The sequence below is a fragment of the Chlorocebus sabaeus genome, chromosome 3 (assembly GCF_047675955.1).
Source record: "Chlorocebus sabaeus isolate Y175 chromosome 3, mChlSab1.0.hap1, whole genome shotgun sequence".
In the NCBI taxonomy this organism is placed as follows: Eukaryota; Metazoa; Chordata; class Mammalia; order Primates; family Cercopithecidae; genus Chlorocebus; species Chlorocebus sabaeus.
In genome coordinates this window covers 53,773,846-53,797,970 of record NC_132906.1, presented here as the reverse complement: position 1 = coordinate 53,797,970, position 24,125 = coordinate 53,773,846, and the positions used below count along the sequence as shown (strand labels likewise).

Sequence of the window (24,125 nt, the reverse complement as noted above, 5' to 3'; positions counted from 1 at the left end):
CACATAAAGGTTGTTTACTTCTGATGCATTCTATCTGCAGTTGAGCTCTAGCCTACATATGCTCTTCCATTTTAAGTAGTCACAAAAAATAATTATGTTATTTATGATGCATCTTGTGCAGTCAGCTTTACCTGCAGAAACAAACAATACCGACATCTCACTGGCTTATGACAACAACCATTTTTTTCTATTTGAGGACTCCTGATCAGGGACCACTCTGCTGAGCTCTGCTATGGTCTGTTCATCCATGTGCTCTCATGAAAGGCAACAGAGTCTCAGGAAGGGACAGAACTATGTTGGTCCATGTCAGACTTCTTCCCAGTGATGGTATATGTCACATCTGCTCATATGTCATTGGCCACAGCAAGTCCCATAGCCAAGCCCAAATTAAAAAGGAGGAAAACCTTCTATAACGAAGAAAAGTGTTATTCTCATTCTGGCTATATGAAAGCAGGGCAAGGTCAGGGAGAGAATAGCTAATTGTGAACAATACATGGCACTTATTAGTCAACATGAATTTATTAAATGAATGAATTTATTAAATGTCCTTTGACTCTGCTAAGATACTGTATGACACACAAATAAGAAAATTGCTTCTTATTTAGAAGTAAATTTTTAAAAAGAGAACATTTTAAAAATGATGAAATCCTAGCCAACTACTGCTTTATAATCTAGGTTGAGATGGCAATAAATATGTTAGACTATAAGTTGTTAAACAGATATTTGAAAATCCAGTCATATATATTCCTAATTAGTTCCTGAATAAGACTGGCAAGGCTCTTTAATATGATTCTCATATAACCTCTTGGAATGTTATGGTCTAATAATTTTTTCTCTTGTGCAAAATTCTTGTGAATTGATTAAATTGACTTTAGAAGAGATCTATTTTTTTTCTCACTAATTTTAAAGAAGTAATTTATGGTTTAATCCTTTAAAATAAAATTAACTCTCCATTTGGCAGCATCATTTATGCTGTTGTCAGTAATACCTTTTCCTAACATAATTATTATCATGTGTTTCTGGAAAGATGTTAGGGTATATTTCAATGCTTTGCTTTTTTTTTTAATCAGCATTGTTCCTTGTCTCAATAAATCTCTATTATTATATAAGTTCAATGCTACCTTTTGCATGACAATATTTTCTGCTTCAATGTAGAGGAAAAATAAATTTAAAGTAATTGCTTTCAGAAGTTTATTGTTTTATAGGACTGTTGTAAGTAAATAGGATGCCAAGCATTTGTTAATGTTTGCTTGTTAAGCTCACTGAAAGTAGATGTTTATACAAGCCCAGAATTACTTTCTTCCCTGTACCAAAGTACTTCAAGCTAATCAAGGAAATAATTCATTGGTGGCAAACTTTGGAAATTGTTCCCTAAGAAATATAGATTTAAATATGCTGTATGATTTTCATTTTAATTTAGTAAGTTAAAGGGGAAGTTTATATAAAATGATATGCAGTTTAGGGTCATTTTAAAGTTGAGAACTGATTTCATATTTTTCAAGTCTTTAGATGTGAATAGTTTGAGCTTAGTGTATACATTTCTTGTGCCTTGATTAACTTTTAAAACTAGAATGTTCGAATAGAATGGAAAAACATGGATTTTGCATCATTTTATTTATATATGTGTTAGATACTTTTTTTTTTTGATAAGAAGAAGAGGAAAAAGAAAAGACAGATAACAGAAACTGAAGTTTTCCCATGCACACGCGGGCATGTGGAGTTGGTATCATGGCACTTAATTTTCAAATAGAAAACTTTATGGTAGTGTTGCGAGAAAGCAGTGGACTAGAAGTTTAGGCTCCCATGTTGAGAAACAACTATGTAATCGAACACTGTAAAACAGTATGGAATTGAACAAACCTTCACCCCTCATCATGAAATCTGGATTTTCTATTACTCTGAATTAATTTACTTTTCTGTTTACTTACCCACATTTTATCATCTCACACAGGATACTTTCTGATTTTTATTTTCATCTTTCTACCTCACAGAAATCCTATCTGTATTTTAGTTTTAGTCCACCATTTTAGTGTGCATTTTAGATTTCATCTCCAAACCCTAGTTACTTCCTTAACTACCTCCTACCAATCCCCCTTTTGTTCTATCGCTATCTCCCATTTCCTTATTTATTTGATTTTTCTGGATTGCATCTTTGATGTTTAAGTGATTTTCAGTTATATATCTGAACAAGGAATCATCAAATAGAAAATATTTTGTAATAAGATACAGAATTATATGCATCATTCATTACAGGAAAAAACACGGTTACTAAAGTACTACAATTTTTGGAAAACAATTGCATCTAAAGTTATATGTATTAATTATAACTCTGATTGTCACATATCATAGTGAATTATGAAATCTCAGATTTAAATATACTTACCTAAGAAAATGTCTTGATTATGTAGTAATTTAATAACCATTTATATTTATTGACTTCATATAGCTTAGTACATATATAACCATTTATAAAAAACGATTTAAATGAATCTGTGTTTTTTTAGGTAAATGCTGTCCTTGCTTGCATATCAGTTAATAAGCTTTTGCATCTGCCTTATTTCTGATGTATGCATGCAAATTATAAGTACCTACTTATGCTTTAAGATCAGGGAGGATTGATAAAATTTTATTAACAAGTCAGATTTTAAATTTAAAAAAAGTCAAGTGCTGGTTTTGTCTTTTTTATTCTATAATTGGGGAAAGGTTCCTAGAAAATACTTCACTAAAGTTAAAATTTAGAAATCCATGGATTTTGCATTTAACTTATTAAAGGCTAATTTACTTTGAACTTCTCTTAACTAATTAAAAGCTCAGATAGAATCAGGGATGTGGAAAGTTTGGAAACATCAACTTGCATTAATTTTGTTTTCAAATACAAAAATTTTATTGCATACCCTAACTCCATGGGAGGTAAGAACATCTTCCTTCTTGCCATATTAGAGTATTAATATATCTGTGCATTCAAGGCTATCCAGGTAGTCACAGTGATTTAACTTAACCTATGGCAAGTCCTCAAATGTAACTACGTTAATTAAGATTGCTTATTTCTAACTAAGCTTGTTCTCTCTCGGTGTTTGTTTGTTTGTTTGTTTTGAGATGGAGGCTTGCTCTGTCACCCAGGCTGGAGTGCAGTCTCAGCTTACTGCAACCTCTGACTCCTGGGTTCAAGCGATTCTCCTGACTCAGCCTCCTAAAGAGCTGAGATTACAGCCACATGTCACCACGCTTGGCTAATTTTTGTATTTTTAGTAGAGATGAGGTTTCACCATGTGAGTCAGGCTGGTCTCGAACTCCTGACCTCGTGATCTGCCCACCTTGGCCTCCCAAGGTGCTGAAATTACAGACGTGAGCCGCGCCTGGCCAGCTTGCTCTCTTAACAGCAGGAATGGCTCCCAGTTTTTGCTAAGATCAATTTTTTTCATTATCTTTTCTTATTTCCTGTTCTTAACGCATTTGCTAGCTCCATTGACTTCAGCACATATGGAGGATGCTAACATGTGTCCAAACTCCGTGTGTCTTGTGTGTATGTGTGTATGCATGTGCACGGACACACACTTTTCACAGACTTTCAGAATGAATTACTCTAGGTGGTCAAGCAAACAGTGACTAGAAAACAAAAATGGTACAATTAAAACATGTAATTAATTGTTTTATGCAATTCACGTTCAGAAATATAGTTAAATAACAGGAACATTGCTTTTAACATTTTTAAGGAAAGTACAAATTTCCATTTTGACATAAAATGAGACTAGAGCAATTTCATATATTTGGCTATAAAATATAGTTGGAAAAGCTGATACAAGTTTTGATATTTCTTTGTTAGTTATGCGTTCCTATAAATAAGACCAATATGCACACTCAAGACATCCCTTCAAATATTTCTTCAAACATTATGAAAAGTTTTCTGTGAAGATTGAAAACAAGAGAAATTATTTGGATTGATGCAAGAACATCTTTTCAAGAAAGATTCTCCATTCTTTTTTCATCCTGCTCAGACTGACAGCTTATATACCAGGAGGGTTTTGTTCATAAACTACTCACCACACACCACCCATTCAAGGTAGAGTAAATCTTATCAATGAACCCAGTAAAAGAGTATAGTGCTTTTACTTCAAAGAGGCCATGTCTTCTAGGAAGATATACTACTCTTTGTCATTCAACCAAGGAGGCCTTGAGATTTAATAAAATTCATTGTCGAAGTCTAAAGAAGGAAAAGCTAGTTTTTGAAAAAGTCAGGCTAAATGTTACCAAAAAATAAAATACAATTTTACAATTGACTGATTTGAAGTGTAAGTAAAGAGGAGAGCTTTAAAAATGTAGTTAACAATCTTCATGTCTATATTCATTTTTATCTTTTTTCCTTTAAGAAGTTTTTGACATAATATTTTCTGGTAAAAATACTTTTTGGCAATTGTAGCTCCCCTTGGTATACAGGACTTTTGAAAGCTAGATTTGCCCTAAAGTATTTTAGTTTGTGAAAGACAAATAGCCAAGTTACATATAATTGTGAATAAAATCTACCTTATATTCAGTGACTGTAGAATGGATTTCTAATTATTTATTTTTTCTTTATACATGCACTTCTAAAATAAAGGGCTTCTGTACATACACAGTTTCCTTCTATCCAACATTTTCAGAGTATTAAATGTTTTAGTTTTTCCTGGTGTGTGAAAAATAATTTTTTTAATGGCACTAAATCTACCCCTGGATCCCCTAGTACCTTCCATGTTTTTCCAATTTAAAAATAAATAAATAGAACACAAAATCTTGTTCATTGCCAAATAGTTAAAGAATGTTAAAAACTAGTAAGAAAGTGAAGATTTAATAACATAATTGAATCCACAGAGGAAAATACTGATAGCCTATATAAAGTGTGATCATACTGTTGTCTAACCTGTTGTAACACAAAAAATCTACAATGGACAGGTTTTTGTATTTTTAAAGTCTAGCTTTCTATAATATATGTTTTAATGGCCTACTATAATTTCAGTCTAGTATACACTGTAATTTATTCAACCCGACACAATTATATGAGCCTTAAGAGTTTTATTTTTGCATATTCTCTCTCTCTCTCTCATTATTTATTCAGGATGAATTTTTAGATTTATCAATATGAGAGTGTTGGTTTAATGAGCATTCATATTTTAAATTTTGATATAGAGGGCCAAATGTTCTTTGAGAAATATTAACTTCTACTAGTGTACTATCAGTATGTTTTAGCTTTGCCAGAGTGGTGGCCAAAGTGTGATATTTTATGTTTGATTTGATTTTTAATTCCTTATGTGCTAGTGAAATTGTAAATCTTTTAATGTTTATTAACCAATTACCTATCTGTATTATTTTTCTATTCACATGTATTTGCCATTTATTATTGGATTTTTCATTTGTTTTATCATTTATTTATTTATTTATCTATTTTTGAGACGGAGTCTTGCTCTGTTGCCCAGGCTGGAGTGCCGTGGTGTGGCTCACTGCAACTTCCACCTCCTGGGTTTAAGCAATTTCCTGCAATAATTATCCGTCTTTTACATATACATTTTTCTCTTTTATCGCTTTATTTCAACATTAATTTTCTTAAAAATGTTTTTAATTTGTATGTGTATAATTCTATCCATCATTTGCTCAGTACTTTCTGGCATTAATGTCATGCTTATAAAGTATTATTCCAAATATAGATTTTTTACTCATTTGTAATTTGTAATCTCTTTTTAAATGCATAAAATGGGGCTCTATTTCAACTTTTCAAATAGCTAGCAAATTTTGACACCATTTTTTATAATTAATATAGCCTTCCAATGGTATTATATGCAGTATTTTAGAACTTCCATATATTACCATAAATGTATAAGAAAGCATCTCTGAGTACAAAATGTGCTATTTTAGTTTAAAGGTGGTTTATTTTTAATAATCTAGAATCCTGGATTAAATAACATAATTAAAAATTCCACTTTATTGTAAACGTCTAAATTAAAATTTAAGTACATGTGTCTAGATTTGTAAGCCATGTTTAAAAATTTACATATTTGGGCATAGAATGCTTTGGTTGATAATTTCAAGCTCTATAGATTGCCATAAGTTGAAAAATTTATGGATGATTCTGTTTCCAACCACATCGTTTTGAAGAACTAAGACAGATCCAGAATATTCAGTTGAAGACAGAGTAATGCAAAGAAGACAGTAACTCAAAAACCTTCCACTTTATCATCATTATCAAGTTGGTACCATACACAATGCTCTGACAAGTCGGAGTACCAGCCTTTCAGGTCTTTAAATAGCTACCAAGACAACGTTGATTCAGATGGCCATAGATCAGCAATGTGTATCCGTTCCTTCCTTCACCCAGTCATTCATTTTTTTTTTTCGTTTAATAAATATTTATTGAGTCCCTACTTTGTGGCAAACATTGCTCCTTTATAATGGGGATATTCCAGTGAATAAAACATTCAAAATCTCTGCCCTCATGAAATCTGCAACACAGATAGTCACCAATAAACAAGTAGCTATATAGTATTTCTGAACAACACTTAAGATAAACACACAGTGAGGTGGGAGAAGGGAACTATTAAGTGGACCCAGTGAACTTTGCATAGTGGTTAGGGAAGGTGAGACTTGGGGATGTTTGACTGAAGAGCATTCTAAGCAGCCGCAACAGCAAGTGCAAAGGTGTGGAGACAGGAACATTCAAGTCTTTTTAGAGATAATACATATATTTTGAAATAGTAAATATATTCAGAGTTGTGGAATAGAAATGCAGTCTTAAAAGTGAATTTCAATTCAGGCGCAGTGGTTCACGCCTGTAATCCCAGCACTTTGGGAGGCTGAGGTGGGCGGATCACCTGTGGTGAGGACTTCGAGATCAGTCTCACCAACATGATAAATCCCCGTCTCTACTGAAAACACAAAATTACTCAGGCATGGTGGTGCATGCCTGTAATCCCAGCTACTCGGGAGGCTGAGGCAGGAGAATCATTTGAACCTGGGAGACGGGGGTTGCAGTAGGCCAAGATTGTGCCATTGCACTCCAGCCTAGGCAACATGAGTGAAAATCTGTCTCCAAAAAAAAAAAAACAAAAGTGAATTTCAAAAATTATCTAGATATGGCTATTTACTTCTGATGTAAATTACCTAAGACTGAAACATTTTTTATGATTGGCATGGCAATTTAGCATGGACTTTTGCACAGACAGGACTGGGCCTATTTCTTTAACAGTCTGTGATTTATTCAAGTTACTTATTCTCTTATCAGGAGCCATTCCATTCATCTCTAAAATGGGCATAATGATGATAGTTATATCATAGAGTTATGGTGGAGATTAAATTATATAATGTGCATCAAAGTGTTCAACATAGTGTTAATTACATAGTGAATTCTGTTGTTATTAGATCTCATGATTTCTTAAAATAATTTCAACATCCACTTCAGATTTGGAGGTACATGTGCAGGTCTGTCACATAGGAACACTGGGTGATGCTGAGTTTTGGAGTGAAGATGACGCCGTCACCCAGGCAGTGAGCAGAGCACCCAATCGACATCCCTAAGGTCTTACACCCCTCCCTAGATCTCATTGTATTTCATTCCTATCTTGATAATTACAGCTAAATTAATTTTCATGCTAACCTCATAAAAACCTATTAAATTATGAGCACTATACTTCACATACTATCACCTCCTAACTATGAGTGTCATAGTAGATCACACATTGCCCATCTGTGAAGGCCCTATTTTAGACCCTCAATATTTGCTTTGCCTTTTACAATATGATCTGCAGTTACCAAACTCACCCCTTTTGGTTGAATTAGTCAAGGCTACTGAATACACACAATTTGCTGCCCTCTGTACTGGACATTGGAGGAGGGCTTTAGAAGAAGCAAGCCTTGGTCATTATCTCAAAGGACTTGCAATATAGCTGGGACTAGCATAAGAAACATATTGAATTTACCAAAATGGCCTCACTGATTCTGTGCAGGTGGAGCATTTGTTGAGGCCTGGACACACTCATCATTTCTGTGAACTCCCCATTTTTCTGCCTTGGAGCCCTTGACCATGTCATTTGAAGATCTTCAACGTATTCTTCTCACTTTCTCTCTGTTAGTTAAAATAATACTCATGCGTGAAGACTCATCTTAATGCCTTTTTTGTCTTTAGGTTTTCTGACAGTTTATTCTCTTTTTCCTTTCTCTTTCTACAGTCACTTAAAGCTTAGTGTCATAGCTATGTATTCTAACAATAAGAAGCCCGCTTTTGGAGAGAGGGTTACATTTTGCTGCCTTGTTTCTGCCGTGGTATCTAGGATTGGTCTTTGCATGCTGGGGTTACCTAACACATGTCTGTGCACTAATAATGTTGGGAAGAGAAGACGCATTTGAGGTGAGTCATCAGATCTAAGGTCCTGGACTGTAAGGGAAGTTTGACTAAGACTGAAGCTGTGTTTTAAATATTAGAAAGTCCTCTAACAAACAATGAAATTAAAGATTGACTGAAATATGGAATTCTGTCTTCTGTTTTAAGAAATCAAAGTGTCATAGCTGTTGTCTTTCCTAGACTTCTCTCTAATGTAATGTTAGGTACATGTTTACTCAAGAAACAATTTTTCTTCCATTTGGAATAGTAAGAAAACTTATACTTTTATTCTTCATAATTCTATGCTTCAATGTATCTTTGCCTCAGTTTCTATACTTATAAAACGGAAATAATATTTTCATCCCAGAAGTTTCTTGAATTAAATGAAATAATATACATAAAGTGCTCAAAAGAATTCTGGTGCATATACTATGTCATTTCTAAATGTAAACTATTATGCTTTAGTCAGTTTAAACAACACTTTCAAGGCAATATGTTTTTAGTATTTTAAAATATGATTCAGCTATAAATAAATAAGGAAACATGTGAATTAGGATAATGATTAGGATTTTAAAAGCAACCTCAGCCTAGTATTCCAGGAGGAAAAAATTCCATGATAAAACAGTGTCTATTCAAGCTTGAAAGGACAAATGCCAATGACTTTTCCAACTCTGTGGTTCCGGTAGTTTATATCTTAATTTCTTATAACATCTAGTATTGTGATTAAAAGGTCATTTATTAAAGAAAATGCTTCATCAAGAATTAAATAAAATTCAATTAACGTAAATCATATTAACAGCAATGTTTTGTGCATAGGTATCATCTACGTCAGGTAACAAATTAAGCATGTTATTAAATCTCTGCAGGCTGGAAACAGGCTTTGTCTGTCTTAACATCATCCTTTCATTAGTTCATAGACCTAGAATCTTCACAGGGGCATCAGAAAGTTGTCAGGAGGTCTCTGAATTCTGGAGTTGGTGTCTGAATTTGTGCTTCAAGATTACGTTTCTTGGCAGCTCCCCGTGCATTACACAGTGGAGGGGAATGGCGGGTGTGTGTGTGTGTGTGTGTGTGTGTGTTTATAGGTTTCCCATACAAATTAGTTGTGTACATTTTCTTCAGAGGTGGCATACAAATAACTTGTCAGTGGAGGGTGAAAACATGCATTTTAGGTTGCGTCAACCTTCTTGCCTCTGCATTCGTAAGTGGGAAGACAAGATTGTCTGAGTTCTGATTTAATAGATTTTTTAACCCTCATTTGAGACTACATCTCTAAGGAGCAATCATTTAATACAAACATAACTATTTTTCTACTTTTGTGATTTATCTGTGAAGATACTTATACAGTAATCCACTTTATCCATGGGGGATATGTTTCAAGACCTCCCATCAATGCTTGAAAGCGTGATAGTACCTTACCTTATATATGCTGTATTTTTTTCTATACACCCATGCCTACCTAGGCTAAAGTTTACTTTATAAAGTAGATGTAATAAGAGATGAACAACAACAGTAAAATAGAACAAGTATAACCATACACTGTAACAAAAGTTATATGAATGCGACCTCTCTTTCTCTCATTCAGAGTATCTTTTTGTACCATGCTTATTTTCAGACAGCAGTTGACCATGGTAACTGAACTTGAAAAGCAAAACCACGGATAAGAGGGTACTATCATACCAGATTGTTGCATGTACGTGTGTGTATGTGTGTGTATGTGTGTGTGTGTGTGTGTAGACTTAGTTACTTTACCAGTAATTTATGGCTATGGCTGCTTTATTATATAAAGATTTATGCACACTTGCTACAGGTTTTTCCTTCTTATTGCTGGTTTGTTATAATTTCTTTACAAAATTTTTCCTTCTTATATGAAAAATATGGCAGTAATTTTGATTAAGATTAAGATAATAAGTGATTACAGAAAAATGAAATAAAACTCAGTGGAGTAATGAATTTCCATCTTATGAATACAAATCCTTCTTTCAATAAAGTATTGAAAGGGAGATGGATTCATTTTTTGTTAGATTCAGATTTTTCTATATAGTTGATTATATAACACCAAATTGTGTTCTATTTAAATTCTTCTTATATAAGACTTTACAAGAAAATACATTTAAAATAAGACAATGGGCCAGATGTGGTGGCTCATGCCTGAGGCGGGCTGATCACGAGGTCAGGAGTTCGAGAGCAGCCTGGCCAATATGGCTAAACCCCGTCTCTACTGAAAATACAAAATTTAGCCAGGCATGGTGGTGCGCACCTGTAGTCCCAGCTACTTGGGAGACTGAGGCAGAAGAATCGCTTAAACCTGGGAGCAGAGGTTGCAGTTAGCCAAGACTGCACCACTGCGCTTCAGCCTGGGTGACAGAGCAAGACTCCATCAAAAAAAGGAAAAGAAAAGAAAGGAAAGGAAAGGAAAGGAAAGGAAAGGAAAGGAAAGGAAAGGAAAGGAAAGGAAGAAGGAAGGAAGGAAAGAAAAGAGAGAGAAAATAGGCAAACAAATCATGATGTCCTAAAGATGTTTGACCAAAAATCAGTGCCTACCATCATATATGTAACACATATCTCAAAGTCAGACATATGCAGACAGGATAGACAGAGAAGAACTGACCGATTAAACTATTAGAGAATAATTATGTGCTGGACTGTGTGAGACTAACCATGCTAAGGACAGGGACATGAAAAATGTTTCAAGTTAGATGACTACCTGCTTTGTAAACCTTTCCCTTTGACCTAATTAAGCACCAAACATTGCTGTTAATATGATTTACATTAATTGAATTTTATTTAATATTTTATGAAGTGTTTTCTTTAATAAATGACATTTTAATACTAATATTAGATGTTATAAGTACTCAGGTTTGAGTACTTCAGGCTTCATTATAGAAGTGTATGTATGTGTGTGTGCATGTGTGTGTAATGGGGGGATATACCTCTATGACTGTTTCTTTACTTAGCACCCCCTCCTCTGCTTCAGTAGACAAACTCCTGCTTGCTCACACCTCATCTTTCCTGAAGCACCCCCATGACTTTGTCCCAACAACCATGCTCTGCAACTTTTACTACAGTATTTAACATGGTTTAGTGTAATTCTCTATGTGTCGATGTATTTCCCAAAATAGACCATGAGCTACTTGAGGGAAGAAATAGTATTTTATTGATATTTCCACCATGGCACATGGACATGTTCAATTAATGTTTGTTGACTACATTAACATGCAAATCTGCTACAGTGGCTGTATTACACAGGGCTCAGGGCTTGGCATCTGAAGCCAGATTGCCATGGTTCACAACCTGACTCCATTACTTTTAAAAGGTGTGATATTAGGTAAGTCATTTTACTTTTACTTTCCGGTGTCTCAATGTCTCATCAAAAAAATAAGGATAATAATAGTACTTATCTCAAAAGTTTGTCACAATTATTAAAAGACTTAGATCACATAGTGAATTTAGCACAATCCCTGGCAGTAGATAATATAATTGCAATTATTTCATTATTTTATCTCCTATTCAAAAATAAAACAAAAACATTTGAAACAGCGGTCTTTAGAGTGTTGGAAATGGCATCTCCTACAAAGGAAAGTTGGATATTATTTTGAGATAGGAGCAATGGGTTCATATCGGTACCAAATTAACGATAACCTGCCGAAACAGAATGATGGTCGAATATTTCCACTGCACATTTATAAACAGGTTCTTGGCATGTACCATTGAAATAAAAGAGTGAATGCATTGCTTTTGGTTCAAACAAAATATAGCCAATAGTAACTGCTGTGAATATCTTGTCATTTGAAATGTAAATAGAAAAATTACAAAAGGAAAACATTTTTATTTGTGATGATGGAGTTCATAGTTGGTGTAAAAGATTGGTTTAGATAGTACGTGGGGTCTCGTTTAGTCATCCAGGCTGGAGTGCAGTGGTTTCATCACAGCTCTGTGCCACTTCAAATTCCTGGGCTCAAGGGATTCTCTTGCCTCAGTCTCCTGAGTAGCTGCGACTACAGGCATGCACCACCATGCCCAGCTAATTTTAAAATTTTTTGTAGAAACGGGATCTTGCCATCTTGTCCAGGCTGGTATTGAACTCCTGGGCTCAAGCAATCCTCCTGCCTTAGCTTCCCAAAGTGCTGGGATTATAGGCGTGAGCCACCACACCTGGACTTGGAATATGTTTTAATATTAAATTTAAATTTTATAGAATATTGTTATGAGGTATGACAGGAGCTTGGAGAAAGAATCCAATATAGTATTAACATTTTCCCAAACTTTAAGAAGGTCACTTATAATAGTTTCTAATTATTTCAGAATTTGTTCTTTGGGGGATTCTAGTAAGCTTTTGCACATAATTGTAAAAGAGAGGTGTTGTGGGTAGAATCATCTGTGGCCTGGAAGACTTATGGGAAGAAAGGAAAACTGTAAGGTGATTAAAAGGTTAAAAATATTTAGCTTTCTAGACGAACATGCCACTGAATGAAACTTGCAAATGGTATGAACTTTGGGAGAAATCATATATGTAGATGTATAATGTATGCTATAGAAAGGTAAAAATAAATAGTATTAAATTGTATGTCTTTTTAAAACTTTAAGTTGCATTGAACAGCTTTTCAGTCTCACAAAATATTCCTCAGTATTTTGGTGGGTGTGGGAAAGTAATCTATTTGATGCATTTACTTATCGAGTGGTAAGTGACTTGATTCACTTTATAAAGAGACATTTACCATTGATGTAAAGAATTCTAGTTGAGGCAAGAATATATCCATCTCCCTGATCTGATGAAGGTTAAGCTCCGAAAATATATTCATTAAGTTAAAATATCTTAAACTAAGTTTAATATAATAATATATTCTAAGATTAGTATAACCAATATACACAATGGATTTTAAATATCTTCTTAACTTAGACCTTATGTATATTCTTAAAAAGGAGAAGAGGGCTTAGAAGCTTTAGGGGCGAGAGTGAGATTATCCCAACTACCTATGACAGGAACTCTCTTTAGTATTTTAGGCTGTCATTAATTGTTAACACTTAATACACAAATGCTTAAGAGTGGCTTAGTTACATTCCAATATGTTTTAATTCTTTCTTTGGGGTAATTCCTTATTCAGTATGTAGCAGCTCCAACTGAGCTGGAGACTTCAGATATTTTGTCTTTGGCCTTTTAAACAGGTTTCATATTAAATAAATGTCTTGTACTGTTTTAGTTGTATACAGTGTGGCTTTTGAGGTCAGAGGCCACAATAATTTATCCTCACCAGAGTAGCTAATTTTAACTTCTGTTTATTTTTTGTTAATGATGCTTTTAGTTTACTGATGTTAATTTTTTTTTTTTTTTTTTTTTTTTTTTGGTACTGATGAGCTCTTGCATTTCTTCTGCTAGAGAGTAAAAATGTTTCAAGTTAGATGACCACCTGCTTTGTAACCCTTTCCCTTTGACCCAATTATTTCTTACATTGCTCAGTATTCAACTTTAACTACAGAATTTGGTCAAATATGTATGCAGTAATATTAATAGATAATGGTAACCAAAATGTTCAGGACATATTGGTGGGAGGTAAGGGTAAAGCCCCCAATTCTGGCTTCTGGTGGAATATGTGAATTGCTGTTTTCCTAATTTCTGGAGAATAATTCTCATGTGTCCTATGACATATACAACATGGTTTGATACTGTTGAGAGATGAGGAATTTTCATAATTTGAATGTAAATCATACCATTGAGTATATCACATTCATTTAGAGCACAAGTCTTTAAACAAACAAACTCCCTAGAAATGGCAGGTTTCATGGTGAACTAAGTTTAATAAATGCCTATGTTACCCCATTCTTGGAGATTTGTAATGCATATTAACATAGTAAAAACTCTGAGCACTTGCCCCAATAAACAAAAATATTAAAAACTTCAGGAAACTGTCAAGTTCTTCCACAAAACATATGTACGCTTAGTAGTTTAATTGGATCACAGAACCTTTTAATTAAAATATACTTTAATTTGTTTCCCCACAGAACATTTGTATTTTGCATATTTGCGTATGTATTTGTTCAGTTGCTGTACTGAATTACCTGCCATGCAAATAGTTGAGAGAGTGCTTTTGTGCTTGTGAGCCAATAAGCTGAAAGTGCTCTCCAGGTGTCCACTGGTGGTATTTGTAAGCAGGGTGCCCTATGGACCTCTGTATTTAGGTGAGTGTGGGAAAGTAATCTGTTTGATGCATTAGTTCATAGTCTTTTTGTACTGAGAAGTGCACATGACTGAGACACACACCTACACAGAGAACACTAAAAGTCCAAACAAATGTGGAGCGTGAGAATAAAAACGTGTTCACATTAGTCACCATTTTAAAAAGTGTATGCCTCAAAGTTTTACCAGCAATAGGAAAAAAAATTGCATTAGAAGGGAAAATAATGTTAATCATATAGATTCTGGATTATTTGGATTGTTGCCGCTCAGGAAACTGAAAAAAGAAAAAGTTCAACTAACAAGTTAACAACATCTTTTTAAGGGCCAGCTATGCATTGATAAACTGAGGATTCCAAACAGTTGCTTCTTTTGGTGAAATATTGATGTGCATACATTAATCTTAGAAAGTCCTTTATATCCTTTTGTGTTGATGAGTCTATTTCCTGAGGTTTATTTAACTAGATGATGTCAAAGATTATTGTACTTTTCGTATTTTATAGTTTTCACAGGGACAACATTTTTGTTTATAATCATCTGCTTTTTAGCAGATATTTTAGAACTCAAATGGAAGGGAAAGATTAAAAGGACAATTCTATGTGGTTAATAATATGAGATACAGGCAAACTTTGAGCATAATAAAGTTTAGTCAGGGTCATGATTTGTACACAATGAAGTCTCTGAAAAATATGATTCAAGTTGTTGAAGTCAAATTAGTTTTAAAAGTTTGTTTTATGTTGGGGTGCGATGGCTCACACCTGTAATTCCAGTGCTTTGGCAGGCTGAAGCGGGTGGATAGCTTGAGCCCAGGAGTTCGAGACCAGCCTGGGCAATATGGTGAAATTCACGCTTTACAAAAGGTACAAAAATTAGCTGGGCAAAGTGCTGTGTGACTGTAGTCCCAGCTACTCAGGAGGCTGAGCGGGGAGGATCACCTGAGCCTAAGAAGGTCAAAGATGCAGTGAGCTGTGTTCACACCATGGCACTCCAACCTGAGCAACAGAGTGATACTTTGTGTTTAAAAAAAAAAACAAAAAAACTGTTTTTTTATATTTTAAACATAATGTACGTTTATGACAGAGAAACTAAAATCTTCAAATGTAAAAAAAAAAGTAACTCTCCATTCAGAAATTCAAAGATAAACATTCAATATTTTAGCATATTTCCTTTCAGTCTTTTTTTCTGTGTATTTATTGCTTCCTTTACTAGATTTCTCTGTCTCTTGTGCTCTGATATGTCCATATCTACAGGTTTGTATCTTGCTTTTTCATGTTATTTAGAACGTAAGCATTCCCCTGTGTTATCATACACTTATAAACACGGCTCTTCATGATTCCATAATGTTCAAGTGGGTATGCAAATCATTAAGCAAATTGTAACTTTCCCATCAGAAATAAATTATTAATATGTATATATATAAAATGTATATTATACACATACGTACATATATACAGTTTGCAAACCTCTTGTTTTTGTAGAAGCACTTTACTAGAAAAAAATATGGAGAATATAAACACAGAGTTGGAGCTTTCCTTGGGTAAATAGATTGGAGAGGGCAAATGAACTCTTGTAGATTAGCAGAGCAAGTTGCTTTCACTAGTAAATGCTTGTTTGCGTCCAAAGATTAATCTCAGTGCTCATTTGCTGCCATGTATCCTTCTACTGCACTTACCCCACAGACTATCTAATGTTATCGTCCTTCTCATAGAAGGGCTTATGTCTTTATTATTGAAACCCTAATGTCTAGCCCTGTGCTTGTATACAGTAGCTCTTTTCTCTTGGAAAATGAATGAATGAATGAATGAATGAATGAATGAATGGTTGAATGGAACTTTTCTTTCTTTTCTCCAGGCAGGTAGGATTTGGACTTAAAATTTCTGCTGGGCAGCTGTCTTCATATTTTCCGATGTGTAGACACCACAGGTGTTTTTTTTTTCTTTTCTTTTTTTCTTTTTTCTTTTCTGAATTTTATTTGTTTCTCTGCCCCAACTCTTAGAAAGAGAATTGAGCTTAATTTCTCCAAAACTACTGAAGAGATTAACAAAAGATGATGTCCACAGAGAATATTGGGTATTGAAAATTCCATAATGTACTTTAACATCTCTCGCTCTTTTGATGCCCTAAGCTTCTTATTAATTACTATCACTTTTGTTAAGTTCAATTTTGACTTCACTTTAAATAAAAACAATAAATGAACCTGGAAAACTTAGTAAACATTGTACAGTTGTAGGAGAAAGACTGAAATTAGCATGAGATTGATATAGTGTTAAAAACTAAGGAAAGAAGGCCCCCCTGGCGATCTGTCTGTGTGTGGTGGGGTGGGAATGGGAGTGGGTGGGTAAGCTTTTTATTTAGAACTGCAGGAGAAAGTGCGCTTGGGTGAGTTCCCTAGTGTTTAGGATATTAAATGTGGATGTGGACGTCTCTAAGCTATTGCTTTCCCCTTTTAATGCAGATGTTTGAAAATACTAAAGACTGTACTACAGCTAATGCATGAAGCTGGCAAAAACAATTACCAAAATCATAAATTGTGATTTTATTCAAGCTATTAAGTGTAATTATTTAAGTGAGGTCTTCCGTTTGATTAGAGCTAGGAGAGTTCAGCTTGCTCTAATCCTCTGGGATAGAAATGGGTCACTGTTGTAGAAAATGATGGGTTGATAGTGGCTACATTGAGGCAATTGAACGTTCCAAAAGAAAATGCTTTTTTCGTTGTTTCGCTTCCTCTTTTTCAGTTAAGTTTTTGTTTTTCTAAGTATTTTATTTTTAAGAATAACTAATTTCTAACAAAGCATACAAAACACTTCTTAAAGAAATCCTGATTTCATCAAATTTTCTGGTAAGTTGGGTAGCTTGGTCAAATCTACAGCTTCTAGTAAATTGGTAGAACCAGTATCATAGCTGGATCAATCCAGGCCATAAAATCTGTGATTTTGGCCAGAGTATTAGTCATGTTCTCTGGGAAGTTCCCTAAAATGCCTTTGAAATAAATTTAAATATTCAATTATTTTACAGTTATCGTCCCATTCAAATACCTTAGGAGTTAGTGAACAGGATTCTAGTAAGGATAAAATATCAAGCCTGTCAATAAGGGGACTTAACTCTAGGTCATGAAGGGATAGAGTAAAGTCTTGTTAATAAATAAATTTTCCAACTTCTCCTCAGCCAAGAAGTTGGGAATAACTCCAAGGAGAGGTTCATAGTTGTTGTCCTGTTCTTAGGCAAAAGAGTAAGTGATTTACTTGTCCTTACAAGTATTTTCTTCCAGTCCCTTTCATTCTTTGCAAAGGTATCCCAAGACCTTGCTCTCACCTAATTGAAAGTAATCCCCAGTAGGGTGTTAGCTGATGGCTTTAGGGTGTTACCAGCACCAAGAGTATTTGCATTTTAATGAAAGGTTTTAAAAGAACTTAAAGCTTAAAGACTGAAAGCAATAAATCTCTATTGGTGGAATTTGAGGCAATGTGATAGATTGGGCAGGAGATATCTGTGGTGAAAGGAGCCCACCGGGTCTCTTCTAATCACAGCGTGAATTAAAGTGTTCCTACTTAGTAGCCTCACTTCACTTCTAGAGTGAGGGCTGTGGGGACAATTCCTGTGGCCAGAATAATAAACTACTCCTAAGTAGTTTGATTTTCTTTAAAAGCAAAACAAGTTAAAGGGCTATACATTTCCAGTCTTTTAACTTCCTTTTCCTTTCCCACTTTTTCTGTAGCATCTTGCCTGAGATCTCTCAAAATCTCTATTCTATTTTCTTGAGACATATATTTAGCATTATGTTTTGACTTAGAGTTTCAGACCCTTTTTGTGTCTTACTTTTCGTTTCTTGGAAACTTTGTGACCCTGGAATTGATAAGGTAGTATACTTGAGGAATTTGGGAGAAATGGCTTTACAAATAGGGTTATTATTATTATTTTTATTATTTTACTACATAGAGTGAACCAGACACTGAGCTACATTTTAAGGACACACAGAGATATTTTGTGCAATTTCTGTCAAGTAGCCTTGGGAGATAAGCAAATAATCCGATTATTGCAATCAGTGCAGGAAGAATTATAGGTTCCCCATGCTCTATCATAAAGCATAGAAAAAATACTAACTAGAAGTGGTTGGTAAGAAGGATGATTAAAGTGTAGTCAGGTTTAGTCAGATAAAATGAGAATGAGGATGGGGTGGCATAGAAAAGGGCTTTGATGGCAAAGCATCTTTAAAGACAGTGTAATAGGAGACCAGAGCCACTCAGGAAACTGTTAAGAAACTGAGTAGGGTCAAATATAAGCTATGAATGTAGGAATAAAATGTTGAAATTGAAAAAGTCGGCAGGCATCAAGTATTGAAATGGTTTTGGTACCATGTCAAGAATTGTGAATCCAGTAGGGAACCATTGATATCTTTAAGTAAATGGAAGGCAAGGTCAAATTTGCATTTTATAAAAATCCTCCTGGAATTAGCATGGAGAGTTGTTTAGACTCTGGACTCTAGATTCTGGAGTGGGACAAAATTGAATGTGTGTCTTGGAAGGTTTGGAAAGCTGTAACCATGTATCAAGAATGAGGGATTGATCTGAAAGGTAGGAGTGGAGACATAGAAGAGAAAATAGATTAGAAGGATATCCTCAGAAAGGTAATATCTGAGTATACAAAAGACACAAGTGACTCCTGGATTTTTGGCTTAGTCAGTTAGATTCCATTTTGCTAAACCAGGGAAAAGCAAAATAGGTTTTAATGGGAAAGATGCTGAGTTCAGATTTAGACAAGCTGAGTCTTAGATTATTATAGAACATCCAAGCAGAGATTTCCAGCACATAAGCATTAATCTGTCTGAATCCCAGGAGAAAGATATGGTCTGTAGATATATTTAGCCCTTGGCCCTTAGCATCTAAGTGATGCTAATAAAAGAGATCACTCAAGGAAAATGGACACTATCAGAGGGCTGTTGATTGACCACAGACAAGTAACAAGAGTTAAAAAGCAAACTGAGAATGAGGAGTAATCATGAGAAAGTAATAATAAGAGGAAGTAGCTTGATAGATACTTCAGGAACAATAAGCAGGACAATATCCCTATTGGTTAACAAAACAGAAAGACAAGCAAACAGTCTTGCTGTTTTTCCAACATCCTCCAGGATCTAGCCCTAGGCAATAACTCTGACAGTCTCAATCACTGCTCGTCTTCCTATTTGACTTGTTTCACCTCATTTGAAACAATCCTGTATAACCATACATTTTTCATGCTTTCATTTCTTTCTCACATTCTCACCGGAGTGTAATTTTCTTCTTTTCTTCTCCATGCTTAACTCTCCTTCAGAATTCTCTTCTAATGTTCTCGCTGCCTTCTTCCTTCCCAAGACATGGTAGTATCACCATCCATCCTAGCCTCCAATTTGTATTCGAATTGCAACTTTCTTATGTGATTTAGCACATTACAATTTGCATCATAGTTGTTTATGCACCAGATTCTTTCCTTTTGGCAAGAATGCAAACTTCTGAAGTCTAAGAACCCATTCTCCTAAATTAGCTTCCATAGTGCACCTCTTCGAAAACAGCACGCACTTAATAATTATTTGCTCAATGACCACATACATTACCTACCTAAATTAAATAGATAAAGTCTTTGAATCTTCTGGTAAATCTAGGGATCTCAGCAAAGGCAAAACATGAAAATGCTTATTTATGAGGCTATATCTGTTAGTTTTGAAATATCTAGGCACATTTTGGCCAAATAAATGATGGGAGAGCATTTCATAAAAGGACATTTATGATACAGAGGCAAAAAGTGAAAACACGATGCTAAAACTTTCTTTTAAAAAATTGTAAGATTATGTACAATGGTTGTTTTCCATTAATGATTGCAAACAGATGTCTCTACCTCTGCTTTTATAACTGTAATAATTAATCTTGTGTAATGGGCGTGTAAAGCACAGTATTGCTAAAACACAAAGTATTTTTATTTATCCTAAAGGTACGTATGAGATGCTACACTGGCAGTTCCTTGATGATATCCTACTAATAATCCTAAGCCTTTCAAGTACATTTTAGTATATTAAAAGTAAGGGAACTTAGTGGGGGATGTTCACTTAAATAGAATAAGGGTTAAATGATAACTTGACTTATCTTTTAAATGACAAAAAATAAAGAAATTGCAAGACCTTTTCACACATTAGATATGTATTGTCATTTATCATCTAGATATCAGGCTAGCAGTGCGAAGTAATAAAACATATCATCGAAAAATGTGCTATAGGTCTGAATCACTCTTTCATTCCACCTCCCAGCTAACTGTAGTATTAAATCAAACAAGCAGAACATTTCCTTAGGCAGCCATTGCCTTTTAATTTCCTGAAGAACCTTAAAATATCATTCATTACAAGTACTACACATATTTGGTTTTTAAAAGTCTCATAAATCAATAGCAGGCTGACTGTAATAATTATTACAAGTTAGTGCATAATTTTCGTGCTGAAGGCTGCATGCAGAACTTTAGCATATGCAAACGAGGCAATTCAAACTGTGTATAGATATTAATATGAAGAAGCAGGTAACGAGGTGCAGGCTATGAATTATGCATCAGGAGTGGCTGATCTTCAATGAGGAAAATGAATTCAGCATGTAATCTAATTAGTGATGGAAGTCTATTACATCTAACTGCAAAAGCAACCGTCCTTGAAACAAATTTATTTACAGTCCATGTTACCACTTGAAACAACTTTGAAATGATGTGTAAGACAACAGCTTAATTGTAAAATTTTTTTGTTTGTTTGTTTCAGTTCTAGACCTGGAAGGCCTCCTAAGAGGACTCAAAGTGTCACCTCCCCAGAGAACTCTCACATCATGCCACATTCTGTCCCTGGTCTCATGTCTCCTGGTATAATTCCACCAACAGGTAAGACTGCTACTCACTTATGCCAAAAAATATTAAAAATCAGCCAATGTCATAGCTTTTATATATACCTGTAAATCACTATTTACACACATCAATTATATTTTGTGCACACTAAGATGATGTTACTGAGATAATTTCAAAACTGCATTATGATTACCATCTTTTCTTTATTTAAAATAAAACAAAAGCTTAACTGAGCACAGTGCTAGAAGTTATTTTAATTAATCCTACTACAAATATCAAACATCAAATTATTATTCCTATTTTTTTATTAAGGAATCGAAGTTCAGAGAAAATCAGTGATTTTCTCAAGGTCACTCAGCTGTAGCTGTCAGTGGTTGTTCAAACCCGGGTCTTTGGATTTTAAACTTGTTTAGCATTCCAGAAACTGATAGACATGCATCCAAACAAAAGACAGTAACTTTGTTGAATAGAAATGTCTCGTAATTTTTTGCAAACTAATACGTTTCTATCAGAACCATATGAAAAATGTTTATTTTTAGAATTTTGAAAATGTGTAAGTAAAAGAATAGTCTTGACTACCTAAGCTCCATACCGTAAACAAATTTAATAATGCACTGGAGCAAAATTCATTCATTTGATTTCTACCACCTGAATGGGTTCATTAATTATTTTATTTACGGAAACATATGTTTGCCCATCTTTGTTGTTTCATCAGGAAATAAGCCAGATACATGAGCAAATTAAAATATTGCTGATATTATTATATAATATATAATATTTATATTGTTTTTTCTTTATCATACGTATATTGAGGAAATATACATATGAACATATAAATGTCATGTATTACAATCCAGCTGATGCAATAAAGGTAATCTGGCAAGATGAGAAGAGAGTTTTTCTTTTTTCTCTAAATTCCTGTATCAATGTTTTATTTTCCTTTGTAACATTTGTCTTTCTGTGTGCTCTAATATAATCATGAAGTAATCTTATTTCATATTTCATATTTGGGTAGAAGTTTCTTGACATCAATGACTGTCTCTAACTCATCTTTATTTTTGCAGTAATGTCTAAACAGTTCATTCACTTTTGTGGATATTTAACAAAAATCATTGAGTTGAATTTGTAGCTATTTCAGCTATTTGTTCATTTTATATATTTAATATTTTTTTCAGCAAGGCAGCAATAATTTTTATTTTTATTTTTATTTTTGTTTTTAAGACAGAGGGTCTCCCTCTGTTACCCAGGCTGCAGTGCAGTGGCTCAGTCATGGCGCACTGCAGCCTGGACCTCCTGGGCTCAACAGATCCTCCCACCACAGCCTTCTGAGTAGCTAGAACTTACAGGCACAGGCCACCATGCCTGGCTAATTTTTGTATTTTTTTTTTTTTTTTTTTTTTGTCTAGAGATGGGGTTTCTTCATGTTGCTCTGTCTGGTCTTGAACTCTTGGACCCAAGTAACACATCTGCCTCAACCTTCCAAAGTTCTTAGATTACAGGCATGAGCCACCATACCTAGCCACCAAAATTTTTAATGGTAAATAATCGAAAATTCCATGAAAAATTTTTATACTAATTTTGTGCATGAAAAATTGAGATACAGAAAAATGAAATCAGTAGCTGAAAATTGCCCAATTACAAGGCGGCTATTACCATTTCAATTTGTTTAATCATGCTTTTCAAGTAACTGAATCCTACTGCCTGATATTCTAATTCCAATTTGAGATTTGGAAAAATGAAATAGGTAGTACTTGGTTAATCCTTGCTTATTTATGTTTAACTGAATGATAAAAATTTCTGTTTAGAAAATTTGGGACTTGGGAATGACATAGGAAAATCTTTTATAGTGCACATGAAAATCTTAAGGCCGAGCACAGTGGCTCACACTTGTAATCCCAGCACTTTGGGAGGCCGAGGCTGGCGGATCACGAGGTCAGGAGATAAGACCACCCTGCCTAATACGGTGAAACCCCGTCTCTACTTAAAAAAATACAAAAAATTAGCCAGGCGCGGTGGCGGGTGCCTGTAGTCCCAGCTTCGGGAGGCTGAGGCAGGAGAATCGCTTGAACCCGGGAGGTGGAGGTTGCAGTGAGCCGAGATTGCGCCACTGCACTCCAGCCTGCGTGACAGAGCAAGACTCCGTCAGAAAGAAAAGAAAGAGAGAGAGAGAGAGAGAGAGAGAGAGAGAGAGAGACGAGAAAGGAAGGAAAGAAGGAAAGAAGGAAGGAGGGAGGGAGGGGTGAAGGGAAAGAAGAAAGAGAAAGAAAGAGAGAAGAGAAAAGAAAAGAAAAGAAGGAGGGAGGGAGGGAAAGAGAGAGAGAAAAAAAGAGAGAGAGAGAAAGGAAAGAAGGAAGTTAGTTTAGTGCCTGTAGACTTCAGTGAATTGCTTTAGAACAGGGTGTGTGAGCCAGCTCACTACTATTTTGCTTACTTTCAACTTTTAAACATTAGTCCGAAGATTTTAGGTTGCAGGAAGTTTGACTATTGCACATGAATGGCGTTAGCTTCGTATATTCAGTATTTTTTCTCTTTTTAAGTAAACTTTTTCTAGATGCAGAAATTTAGATTTTAGGGAATACAGAGTAATGTCTTCATATACTAGGGAACGTATCTTTACTGTCTTAAAACATTAACTGGAAATCTAAAGATCTTAAATAAATTTTATAATTCTCAAGAAGTATGTAACATCTTTCTCCCAAAACAGTCTACCGAATGCTTTAGTGTATTGGGGGAATATCACTAAATATGATTATATAGACTTTTAAA

General features: G+C 34.6%; 1 protein-coding gene across 2 annotated transcripts in view; it reads left to right on the top strand.

Moving 5' to 3' along the window:
* The window catches only part of DACH1 (dachshund family transcription factor 1), a 438,934-nt gene that overhangs the window by 164,912 nt on the left and 249,897 nt on the right, over nt 1–24,125 (top strand). For both annotated transcript variants that reach the window (XM_007960558.3, XM_007960560.3), the window contains exon 2: nt 21,280–21,395. In XM_007960558.3, the coding sequence (XP_007958749.3) occupies nt 21,280–21,395 (116 nt within the window). The remainder of the gene's footprint in view (nt 1–21,279; nt 21,396–24,125) is intronic.